This window comes from Clarias gariepinus, chromosome 17 (genome assembly GCF_024256425.1).
Source record: "Clarias gariepinus isolate MV-2021 ecotype Netherlands chromosome 17, CGAR_prim_01v2, whole genome shotgun sequence".
Taxonomy (NCBI): Eukaryota; Metazoa; Chordata; class Actinopteri; order Siluriformes; family Clariidae; genus Clarias; species Clarias gariepinus.
Window position 1 is genome coordinate 26912478 of NC_071116.1, and position 12765 is coordinate 26925242.

Here is a 12765-nt window from a genome sequence, read left to right on the forward strand (position 1 = left end):
TTGTGACGAAACAAGTACAGTTTTGGCTGTGAAGGAAAGCTTTGATACAATAGGCACTTGGCCTAAAGTGAAAGAATACATAGTGGTGCCTGTTTGCATGCACGCACACACACACACACACACACACACACACTGTCTGTCTGTCAGAAAGTTGATAAATCCATAAATAAAATATAAAAGATCAAGCTGTAGTTACTGCACAGTATAAAACACAGGGTGCGGTTCTAATATCAACCACTAGACAGTGCTAAAATCTCCAAATTACTATATACTAAAAACCAGACATTCTACATTTTTATGCTAGGCTTTTTCTGTGTATATTTAAATTTTTTATACAGTCTTATTTTATAAATATTATCAATACTAATTTAATTATTTATATTACTAAAATTTCCACTCTGGGATAAGATTACATTAGATTAATGAGTCTTATCTATGTATTATTATTATGAGGGTTTTTACTCTCATGGCTGTGTTTAAGTCAAAGATGGACTTTTGTTTGAGCAGAATTACAGAAAACAACTATAAAGATTTCTCTATATAATCCCCTGCCACACTAATGCACTTATCCCAGCATTCACTACTGCTTGGATACCATTAAGGTAGAAAGATTTCTCAGATAATAATAATAATAATAATAATAATAATAATAATAGTTATTTTTACTAGTGTAAGAATACCCAGAGCCATGATCACACTGCCTCTTCACGTCTGAAACCCTGGCCTCCCAGGAACTCCTTTAATGGCACAGACATGTGGAAATGGCTGGGCGCAAGGTCAGGACTGTACATGTCAAGACGTGGCAATAACTCCCAGCCGAGGTCCTGTAACGTGCAAGTGATGGTGGATGATTGGTTGTGTGTACGGTTCCCATGATGCATCTCTTCCACAAGGCAAAAAAGTTATCTGTGGATTTTCACTGAAAGTTCACGGGTACGACTGCAGTGGGCTCCGTTCAAATGTTTTACTGTGGCTTGAGTCTCCCCACCATACTGTGCCTTCATTCACCAGAAATTTCACAGGAAATTTTCATGTCCCAATTTGATTTGTACAGAGAATTTAAAATGGGAGGCTCGTATCTGTTATGTAATAATATCTAATATGTAATAATATTAATGGTTTGCATTGTTGTAGCAGGGGATTACTGTATATAAAGATATTAAGCAAGTTTTTACTCCCATGGCCGTGTTCTTCTGCAAAACCAAAAGTCCCGGTTTGACATGAACACCCTGAATATGCATAGATATTAACACAACATTAATACTTTAATTATTATTATTATTATTATTATGATAAAGGTGTAACAGCAGACCGTTTAGCGACTGAACAAATAACACCCTGCTTTTCCATGTTCCATGTGGAACTTTATCATGATCAGGGCATGTTTATTGCGTTCTCATGACGTCATGACGTGCCGCGGGAGGCACCTGCGCGTTCCATTTCTTGGCGGAGGAGCGCCATGGCAACGTGACACGCAAACACACACACGCACACACTCGCACGCACAGCGCGAGACGACCGTGCAGCGATGGAGCAGTTCCCTCCGAAGTTCAGCAGGATGTTGGTGACCCCCGACCCGCACTACATCCCGGGGTCAGTACCGAGCGCAAGCACACACACAACTCTACACACCCGGGGCTCAGCACACCTGGGCTTAGAACCTTATTTAACAGAAAAAAAATACTGAGGTTACTGAGAAGCTATTGTGATTAACCGTAACCAATGGCAACGGGGTTAAAAAGCAATAAAGCTTCAGAGAAATGCTATGCATATATAATAATAATAATAATAATAATAATAATAATTGTTATTTAACCTAGTTTAATATACAAAATAATAATGATAATAATTGTTATTAAAGCTATTTTAATAAATAATAATAATTATGATAATAATAATAATAATCTTTGCCTTTCAGCTTTTCCCTGTAAGGGTTGTTACGACAAATAATAATAATAATAATAATAATAATAATAATCTTTGCCTTTCAGCTTTTCCCTGTAAGGGTTGTTACGACAAATAATAATAATAATAATAATAATAATAATTGTTATTATTGCAATAATAGTTAAATAAATAATAATAATAATAATAATAATCTTTGCCTTTCAGCTGTTCCCTTTAAGTGGTTTCCACAGCAAGTAATAATAATAATAATAATACTAATAATAGTTATTCTTGCTCTTGTTATATTAATAATAATAATAATAATAATAATAATAGTTGTCCCTGCTCTTATTAATACAGTACCACCAACAAGAATAACAATTATTATTATTATTATTATTATCATTATTATAATAAATGGGAGAATGAAATGTGTTCATGAATTCTCGTCTTATTGCTTTATGCATGCTCCTCTAATTAACTAACTGTTCTCAGATGACATTAAATCTTTACAAATGTTCTTTCAAGTAAATGCACATAAAGGTGCAAATTATTACGCTTCAGAGGTAAAAGACAAAGCTGGCCTATACAGTATGTGGTGTATTAAAGGGGTGTAATTACAGTGAAGGAGATCACAATTGTTTCTCAGTCACTGCCTTTTAGAGGATTTAAGATGAGCCCATTGGATAAAGTTTCAGCAAAAATGTGATAAAGTTAAACACAAGCTCTGACTGGTAGTTTGTTAGTTAGTTAGATAGTGGATTGATAGATAGATCAATAGATAGATAGATAGATAGATAGAAGGAAAGAAGAAAAAATTTGACAACAAAGATTAAGTCACAGATTAAACAGTGATAAAAACATTATGAATTTACTACATTGTAATTTAGGGATGGGCAAAAAATGTTGCAAATCCAGTAGACTGTGATACAAAACCATCGTAATAATATCACTTGCTGGTGTAATTAAGCAATATCACACGAGAGGGAGTGCTATTGTGATGAATATCAGTTCGACTGTGATGTGGCTGAAGGCACGAGCATGCAGCTCGAGTACTGAGAGTAATCACCACTGTGCTGATATCCAGCACAACAGCACAACCTTGAATGTAATATTTCTTTAATACAACAGTTCTATAAACAACATTTATTATCAGCAGATTATGATTTGTTTCTTTAAATAACCAGTTATTATGTCCAACGCATAATCCTTCCACAACTGGAGGAACTACGTAACTAATTGTGACTGGCGAAGCTGGCCACCAAGAGCTAGTGTCATTAACGGAGTGAAAGTAATTTAAAATTGTTTTGACTCATTAATTAAAAAAATGAATCACTCTCTCTTAACATATCTTCTCTCTGCTTGCTTTGATTGGCAGCACACGGTATGAACCATTTTCTGAAACTTTCATGACAGAGTTCAGTACAGTTTTTGCATCTCTGTGATTTGACAAGCTATTCTCTAAAGAGAGAGAGAGAGAGAGAGAGAGTTTAACACTGTTTTCTTCTAAGCTACAAAAAAATAATCAACTTTGGGGCGGTCATACTGTAGTAACTCTTTCACCAAATCACTTTTTTTTTATTTAATAAATAAATTTTATTAAATTATGATATAATAATAGTTAAATTCATGCATTCGTGGAGTGCCAAAACTTTTAACCTTCATAAATAGTTTCTTTTATATCGTTCTGTTTTAGCAAAGTTGTTATGAATTAACATCAAGTTAAGAAAAAATCTGAACAGAAAAGCATTTCAAGTTTATATTTACACTTTATTTATACCGCATACTTCTTTACGATGCAGCTACACGGGTTACTGTCCACAGCTGAAATATCACATGGGGAAGCCGTACGCTCAGCTCACAGCCAAACTCCTGACCTCGCCGGAGATTTCACGCTCTCCGAGACTGGTGCTGACTTCAGGAATGGCACCTTCCAATGCAAGGGAGAACACGAGGGAGAACACAAAGGAGAACACAAGGGTGGAGATCTGGAGGAGAGGAACAGGACAGGGCAGGTCGCCCCCGAAAATGATACCAGGCTTCACAGGTTGTTATGTTTACAAAGCTATCCAAATGATAACGTTATAGATTTTTTTATGTGTCTGCCAGTTATGTCATTAGCGGGACATTTTAATAGGTTATAGCTATTTTTAAAGATTCTATACACACTTAAACACAAAGGAGAGAGTGCTGTTGTGTCGAATAGCAGCACGGCCGTGATGCAGTCATAATCACACAAGTTGCACTTTTGTAAGCAGCTCTGGTTAAGTGCACTGCCAAAGGCGTAAATGTAAATATTAATGAGTATATTAAGTGAATTAATGCTGGTAATTCAGCAAAACAGCACAACCTCGAATGAGATATTGCTTTTATATTACAGTACAACATACACTATTTATTATCAATAGATTTTAATTTGTTTGTTTCTTTATTTAACCAGTTATTTTGCTCCACCAACACATACAGTACTGTATCCTTGGCAGTTACTAGTAGTTTTAAACTCTGTACTCTGTAGCCAAAAGGTGATGAGAATAAACCATGGAGATGGTGGACAGTCCTGAAAAATGTACAAGATTTACTTTATATTTCGACTTATTCCACTTTAGAATATTAACAAACTTTAAATGCCAACAAGCATTAAATGAAAACCTAGTGCACTATTTAGGGTGTACAATCCCTTGTTTAAGACACCAAGTGTCATTAACCACTGTACAACACCTGTGTAGCGGAGCGATACGTATACTGTAGGTAAATGTCCCAGCTGTTCGATATCTGCACTCCTGGAACGCCTCTCGTCCAATCAGATCACTCAGTCGGTGGTAACTGAACATGAAGAACTCCAAATGATTAAATGCTATGGATTCTTTGGTATTACGTATTTTGGTGTAAAGCTTCTTGTGCTTTTTTTACATCAAGGTTTCATCCCCAGAAGTCAGAATTATTTCTCCAAGACTTATGCTGTAACGTGTCAGGAAGCAATGAATGAATTTGATTCAGAACAGGAGGCAAGAATTCGGTCAGCTTCAGCTGAACTGCAACCTGTGCTCACCCGAGCATTTCCAGATAACAAGGTAACACACACACACACACACACACACACAAAGTTTAAAATAACCTTTGTCACCTCTCATTGCCCTCCTGGTGTGGAGTCGCTGGGGTTTAATTATTTATGCAGCAGAGATCGAGTAACAGAGCGAGTCACCGAGTCTGAAATCAGGACACTTTGCTTCAAATTTGGAGATCCACACTCTGATCCACACTCACTCAGACTACTGCTACTACTCAGGGTTCAGGTGCTGGTTCTGTGTAGCCAATGGAAAGATGTGCCACAGTAACGTATGTACCATATGGTGTAGAATCCTTTTTCTTTTTTGTTGTTTAATATCATTTGGACTCCGGTAGGTTACATTACCACCAAAAGTCCTAAAGTATTCTCCCTTATCGTTTTTTCCAGTCCATCTTTCCTTAAAAAATGTCTAATGCTTCCTTCCTTGATCTTGTCTTGTCTTGTCTTATTCTGTGGCTCGAACTCTTTGCCTGCTTTAATCCAGCACTTCCACACACTCCATATTCCCTCGTAACAGAATTCCTTCTTGCACACATCAAGTAATGCCCTTGTGCAGCGGTTCGAGAGGGATTTAGGATTCAGCCTTGAACCGCGAACAAAGCTGTGAACCTGTCAGTGTGTTGGCGGAAGCTCGTTCTCATGTTAACTAGCAGTAATGAAAAGGTCGAAACACAACACGGACGATTTAGAGGCAATGTGGAAGGAGAGACTATGTGTTGTTTAAGATGATGTAACATTCTTGCTGAAAATGCTTCCATGACTGGTTTTGAACGTGGGTTTTAGCAGGCAGCTGTTCTAGCCTCTTAGTGGTACACAGTATTAAGCTATGCTACTACTACTTCTACTACTATTGTTACTATTACTCGTAGTAATGGATGAGTATGAAAGTTGGTATCAGTACTACTATCACTTCAGTGGTGGTATTTATACTTCTGCTACTACCACCATTACCCATCATGGTGTATTCGTAATGAGGTGCGTCCCAAGTTAGCCGAATTCTTTTGTACCGTTTTATATATAGTACAGGTGATTTTGTACTGATTTTGTACTTTCTACTTTTTATATTGAGGCCAATCCCAAAAGACAACCTTTTTTAATATGGCATCAATTTTAACATACTGTGGGTATAAAAAGCTGGTATTGTCAGTAAGTCATTCCAAGTTCATCATTCAAACAGCCATTAACACAACGACGTCACTTCACGGACGAGCAGCGCCACCTGGCCATTGCGCGCCTTTGGGTCGGTGGCAGGCAGTCAGATGTTGCTCGTGAACTTGGTGTGTCTCAAAGTGTCATCAGCAGACTTGCAACGATGACCAGTACCTAAGGACCTATGCATTTAGACATCGTTATGCAACTGCCACACAGCTGCAAGCCTGTTTACGAGATCCAAGGGGCACTAGGGTTTCCAGACAAACCATTCGCAACCGACTCCACCGCTTTGGCTTGAATGCCAGACGACCGTTGCAGGTGACTCCACGGACACCAAGACACCGCCGTGAACATTTGCAGAGGGCACAAGACAAGACCATGTGACCTGGACAATGCAGCAGTGGTCTACCGTCCTGTTCACTGATGAGGTCAAAATGGTCACCAGGGTTTGCTTTGGTGGAGGAGGTGCAACAGTCTGGGCAGGCATCACCAGTCAGCGCAAAACAGATTTGGTTATTGTACATGGCTCAGTCACTGCATGTTCTTACCTCAGAGACATCATAGAACCCATCATCATCCCCCAATTCCGCCAGCACACCCCCAACTTACTGTTCATGGATGATAATGCTCCTCCACATCGTGGCAGAATTGTCACAGCTTGACTTCAGGAAGTTGGAGTGCCTCATATGGTATGGCCATCAATGTTCCCTGACCTGAACCCCATAGAGCACGCCTGGGAACAGTTGAAGCAGAGACTGGATAATGGTACCCACCTGCACGTGACCTGGCAGAACTGCGTGTAGCACTTGTAGAAGAGTGGAAGGCATTGCCTCAAAACAACATCATGAGGCTAGTGAGGAGCATGAGACGTCGCTGTCAAGCTGTCATTGCGGCAAATGGTGGAACCACCCACTACTGACATTGTCAATTTTTTTTATTTGGGGCTATCCCTTTTATTGTCAAAATTTTGAGGGGTAATAAATATTAAACTAATAAAAATGGTGTTTCTTCTCATACATTATTAGTAATATCAAAGGGAACTTTACCTTTTACTCAAAGGGAACTTTACTTATTTCATTCAAATTCAGAGCAAATAGGTTGAGTACACAATTGAAGCAGCAGAGCTCAGATTTACCCTGATTAATCTTGAACTTAGCTTATATTTCCGTTTTTTCCGTTTTTCCCGTTTTTCTTTACCTTAGCCACGAGCACTGAACACCCCTTTACTGACCATCTCTAAAGAACCGGTTCCCTGTAAATCCCCGCGCTGCTGGAAGCCTCTCGCCTCTCCATATTCAATGGAAAACGACGACCCATACAAGTACTTTATTTCAGGTGAGACACGCAAACCTTTTTTTTTTTTTTCATAGCAACAACACAGTACATAGTTACACAGTTTAGAATACACACTGAACCCAGCGACACTTATAGTGACAGATAATACACAGTACAAAATCCAGGGGATAGTTTAGTGTTAAAAATCAGGGTCTTATCAGCGCTCTCCGTTTAAGGCTCCTGTCTCCCCAGTCACTGCTGTGCAGGTGTCAACGTGTTACATCAGTTGATTTGTAAAGAAGAGCAGTGTGCAGTGATTTAAATTTTTTTTTTGGGTGGTCTGAGGGTGTACCTGGTGGCAAAACAACTTACAAAAAAGCATAAACAGCAGCGTTCGAATATCTGCAAATCAAAAATTTTGACCAGTACGGTGATAGTTTCTTAAAGAGAATCATTACTGGTGACGAGACACGGATTCATCACTTCGATCACTTTAACATTTTTTATCGCTGACCGTGAAACAGTTTAAAAGTCAACCATCAGCTAAAAAAATTAATTAAATGCTTACAGTTTTCTGGGATTCTCAAGGGCCAGAAGTATTGGAACATGATCAGGAAAAAAGTTTATCAATCAACAGTGCTCGTTACAGTGTGACACTTATTGAAGAGCTGAAGACTAAACTTTAGATTAAGATTAAGGATTTTAGATTAAACTTTAGATAAAGATTAAGGAGATTAACCTTGATGTGTTTGCAGGTTTTACTGGCTACGTCCCCAGAGCCAAGTTCCTGGTGGGTTCTAGCTATCCCATAACCACCAACAAGGCACTGATCCAGTTTGGCAAGCAGATGAAAAGAAGTCACTCTGCGTTCGACCTGACAAGAGAAAGCAGTGACAATATGGACTCAATGCCGTCCATCTACCGCACACACCCGGGCATGCTGCCCCACTTCACCGGACACGTGCCAGGTACCAGAGGCTTTTCAGAACCTAAGGAATGTGCAGGGACAATGTGCTATCATGTGTTCTATTAATAATGTTAATAATGACATGATGATGCTTTGGACACTTTGCAGAAGCTTTATGCTATTTATTTTTAATACTTTTCACGTTATTGTTTACACATATTTATTTTTAAATACTAATATGGCATATTTTTATGCAACGTTTACACACAATTCAGATTTAGATTCAGAATTAGACTTCCCAAATAATTTGTTTATACATTTGATTTTATAAGAAGCATTTATTTTTATGCAATTCTAAAAAAATATATTTTCATATTTTGTAAATTATTGGTTTATTTTCACAAGATTTTTTTTTATCTGGCTTATTAAAAAACAATATATTCATTTTAACTTTTTATTTTTACATGACTTTTTGCATATAAGTAAATGTAAAAACAAATGATCACATATAAATTGGTTATTTATTTATTGAAGCTGCTGTAAAGCTGATTTTCATGTCTAGTGGTTGGGAAAATTCTATTTGGCTAAACTGACATGTTTCCATGCCAACAGGATACAAGTTTCGATACGGACAGACGTACGGCCAGCTCACCCGCGACTCGCTAGATATGAGCACCACACGCAGGAAAAGCAGCGAGGAATGAGGGATGGAGCTTTGGATGGACCTCAGCAGCTGGTTTAATCAGAGAAATGTAGCTGGAATTAAAGTAAAATGTTAGGTTGGTACTCACGGCATAAGTGCAGATGTTTAAACATTTATTATAAGTATGAACAAAATATTGAGTTAGACAACGACATAAACAAACCGATCTAAACAGCCGGACGACAAACAGAATAACTACGGACCAACAACAGAGTGAAACTGAATAACAGTTACACGGACGCGAGACCAAGACACTAGGACAGACTGAGGCTTAAATACAGGCACTGATCCAGGACAATACTGGACACGAATTGTGAACCAAAAGTGAAAGTCTGATGGCATGTGGCACACCCTCCAGGATTATCCTTGACGATGTAGGGCGCTGTTGAGCTAGATGGACAGGATGCAGTGTCTGGCTGAAGCAGAGTGAACCGTGGCTCAGGTGGTGGATGGCGTGGAACAGAGGCAGGGCTCGTGGCTCAGGTGGTGCAGGGTGTGGCTCAGGGGCAGGGCATATGGCTCAGGCAGTGCAGGGCACCCGGAGAGCACCTTGGGGCGTCAGGAGAGCTATTAGATCAGAGCTACTCGAGCTATTAAGAAATATAGCAGAGCAACCAGAGATAGCAGGAAACAGAGCAGTGTTATCAATGGCCTTTAAAAACAGGTCATATGACAGAGCTATCAGATAATTCAGACCTTACAGTTCCGAAAAAAATGTAACCTAACTCGAGCCATGATCTGGGGCTGGTGGTCTCCCTCTCACCCTCCACTTCAAGGTGAGCCATCTGTATGACGAGTTCCTGCATCCACTGTACCGCATGCTGAGCCGGGAGCACAGCTCGGCAAATGTCCCAGTGTAATGTGAAGTCTTTGGCTCGTTGCTGGATGCCGCGCCCAGTTGTGCCGTGTCATCTGCCCTTCCTTGCCATGAGGTATGGGGGATTCTGGACTACCGCGCCCTAAATTCTTGTTCCTTACCTTTATACTGTGCTGCTCTTCATGCTGTGCACCTCTTCCAGGCTCCCTCTGAAGCACCATTCACGAAATTGCTTTTCTTTCTCTCGCGTTACTTTTGGCACAATGCGAGGAGATGGCAAGGATGTTGAGGAGTCTGCCCCTAAAGGCAAATCCTCCTGCCGTGTTTCTTATAAACCCCCCCTCCTAAAAAAAAACCCCAAACATTTAGGGTTGACCTTTTTGTTTCGCCATATTGGTCTCGCATTCTGTCAGGATGGTACTCACAGGCACGGCACAGGTGCAAATATTAAATCATTTATTATAAACTAAAATAAATAAATAAATAACAACAACAAATCAGATCGGAACACAAAACTGAATAATAATAACAGATGCGAGACCGAGGCTCTAGGATAGACTGAGGCTTAAATAAACGCACTGATCAAAACAATACTAAACAATTATGAAACTGAAGTAGTAAATAATCATGTTAATATAAAAGTCACGAGTAAACACAAAGTCCAAAAAATAAAGCATGTGGAGCGCCCTCCAGGGGTTACCCCCTGACATGAAATCTAACAGAACATTTATGGAGTTTTGTTTATTTTTATTTATTTTTGACAATTATGTTACACTCGCATGAAAATAAGATATTCTAATCATAGTATCATGATATGATCTGTTATTCCAGGATGCTGAAATATTAATTAGGTTTAATTCAGACATAAAATTTATTGTATGTTTATCATGTTGTCTTGGGGTTAAAATTAGTGTCGCACCTCCAGGGTTGGGAGTTTTACAATAACAGCACACGCTAAAGTACTGTATAAATGTGTTACCACAGACATTTGCCAACAATTATTTTTTTTAATTCATTAATGAATGACATGCCATAATTTCTTTTATCTGCTTTAGTTGCATTTAGTGTTGTAGGATGTTCACATAAGTTGATTATAGCAGCTGGAGCATGTGTGAACACTGAGTATCCAGCATTCTGTACATACATACCTGGTGTTACTAAAGAGCAGATAACTTATTAGTAAACCAAAACACATGAACTTAACCCTGTTATTGGTGCTGTTTTTATATACAAAAATGAATCACCTTCTGACCAATCAGAATCCAAAACTTGACAGTGGTGTGATAGAAAATTAAATTATAATTTTAAAGTATAAAGGATTCATTTATTTGTGGTTATGATGGCACAAAATACCTACTGTTATGCAACAGGTGTTCAACTGGATTATAAGTTAAATAAAAATTTCAAAAAAGTGTCAAGGAACTTCCTTTTGGTCATTACTTACTCAGAAAATCTTCTCACTTCAGTTTAAATACAAGGGTATATATATATAGTTGCAAGCGACGATAAGCGGGCTAATACAGTATATTATAATAATATAAAGATCTTGACTAAAACAACATGCATGAGGAACCACAAAGGAGTTTTTTATTTTTTGCGGTGGAAAAAATGTACTCGAACTAGTTACTTTTAACAGAAAGTAACACTGTAATGTAACTGATTACTTTTTAAAGACAGTAATTTTGTAATCTAATCAGTTACTTTAAAAAGTAACGTCCCTCAACACTGTTAGTGGTTGTGTTTAATAGTTCTGATGTCAGAAATGTGCGTTTTGCAAATGACCCAAAGCATCTGACCTTGTGTTGAGTTGAGCCCATGATGACAAGCAGAGTGAAAATTGTTCAGCTTAATGAGATCTAGAAGTGTACAGAGTTTGACATGTATACCGTACGTGCTAGTGTGGCTTGCAGGCTTGCAGGCGTCCTTATGGCAGCAAATTTGTGTGACGATTTCCATGAGTTTTTGAGCATGTTAAGACCCCAATAAGAGCCAGGATGATTGAAAATAGATAAATAAATAAGTAAACAATCCTTAAAAGGACAAAAGGGCCCTTGCACATTTATGACATCAGCACAATTATAAAACAGCATTATTAGAGCGTTCTTTCAGGGAACAAACACTAGTAAGTTTAAAAATCATTACATAATTATATAATTGTGTGTGTGTGTGTGTGTGTGTGTGTGTGTGTATATATATATATATATATATATACTGTATATACTAAGCTATACATACTGTACATAGAGAACAGATTTACACAATGGTGCAAAATTATACAATTATAAGGACAAATATAAATAGATTCTACTGAAAGTGTTTAATAAACAGATGTAGGAGAAAATTGTGTACAACCTCTATTAAATTGAAGCGTTGTCCTGAAATAAAATTAATGAGATCATCATTAGGAAATATACATCATCAAACAATGTTGAAGGCATCCAGAATATTCAATGAACTCCTTTGAACAGTTGATATTGTGATGTGTCTGCTACTTATGCTCTTCATAATGGCTCTAATCTACTCTAATTTAATCGAATCAATAATGTTTAGTGACTGCACAAGTCCACCATAGACATTTATTCTAAATGAGTTTTAAAAAATGAAGTTTGTAAAAATGCTCCTATGTAATTAAATTCTCTAATTACAGATACGCTATACATACATAGAGATCAGATTTTTTTTTGTTACAATTACTATTGTATTATTATTCCTTTAAATATGTAGTTTCTGCTTTTGTCCACTAGAGGCACATGTACTTACAGATAGGCATTTCATTTTGTGTTGACTGTTATTTAATGAAATGGTTCTTTACACAATGGTGTAAAACTGGCTTTTGACTTGGAAGTATAAGTGAAAGTCAAAAGGTATCTACAGAACATTTAAACATAATGCTACATTTAAACGATCCTGCATGGTTATCCTACTACATAATTCACTGAGAAATTACCGTACTTTCC

At 37.9% G+C, this 12765-nt stretch overlaps 1 protein-coding gene across 1 annotated transcript; it reads left to right on the forward strand.

The window, feature by feature from the left end:
- The first annotated feature begins 1514 nt into the window (after positions 1-1514).
- Positions 1515-10411, forward strand: fam166b (family with sequence similarity 166 member B). The gene is made up of 6 exons (XM_053476183.1): positions 1515-1593; positions 3690-3934; positions 4804-4958; positions 7309-7441; positions 8137-8349; positions 8901-10411. Exons 1-6 carry the CDS (start codon positions 1529-1531, stop codon positions 8990-8992), a joined length of 903 nt encoding a protein of 300 aa, XP_053332158.1. The 5' UTR covers positions 1515-1528; the 3' UTR covers positions 8993-10411.
- Positions 10412-12765: the final 2354 nt, after the last annotated feature.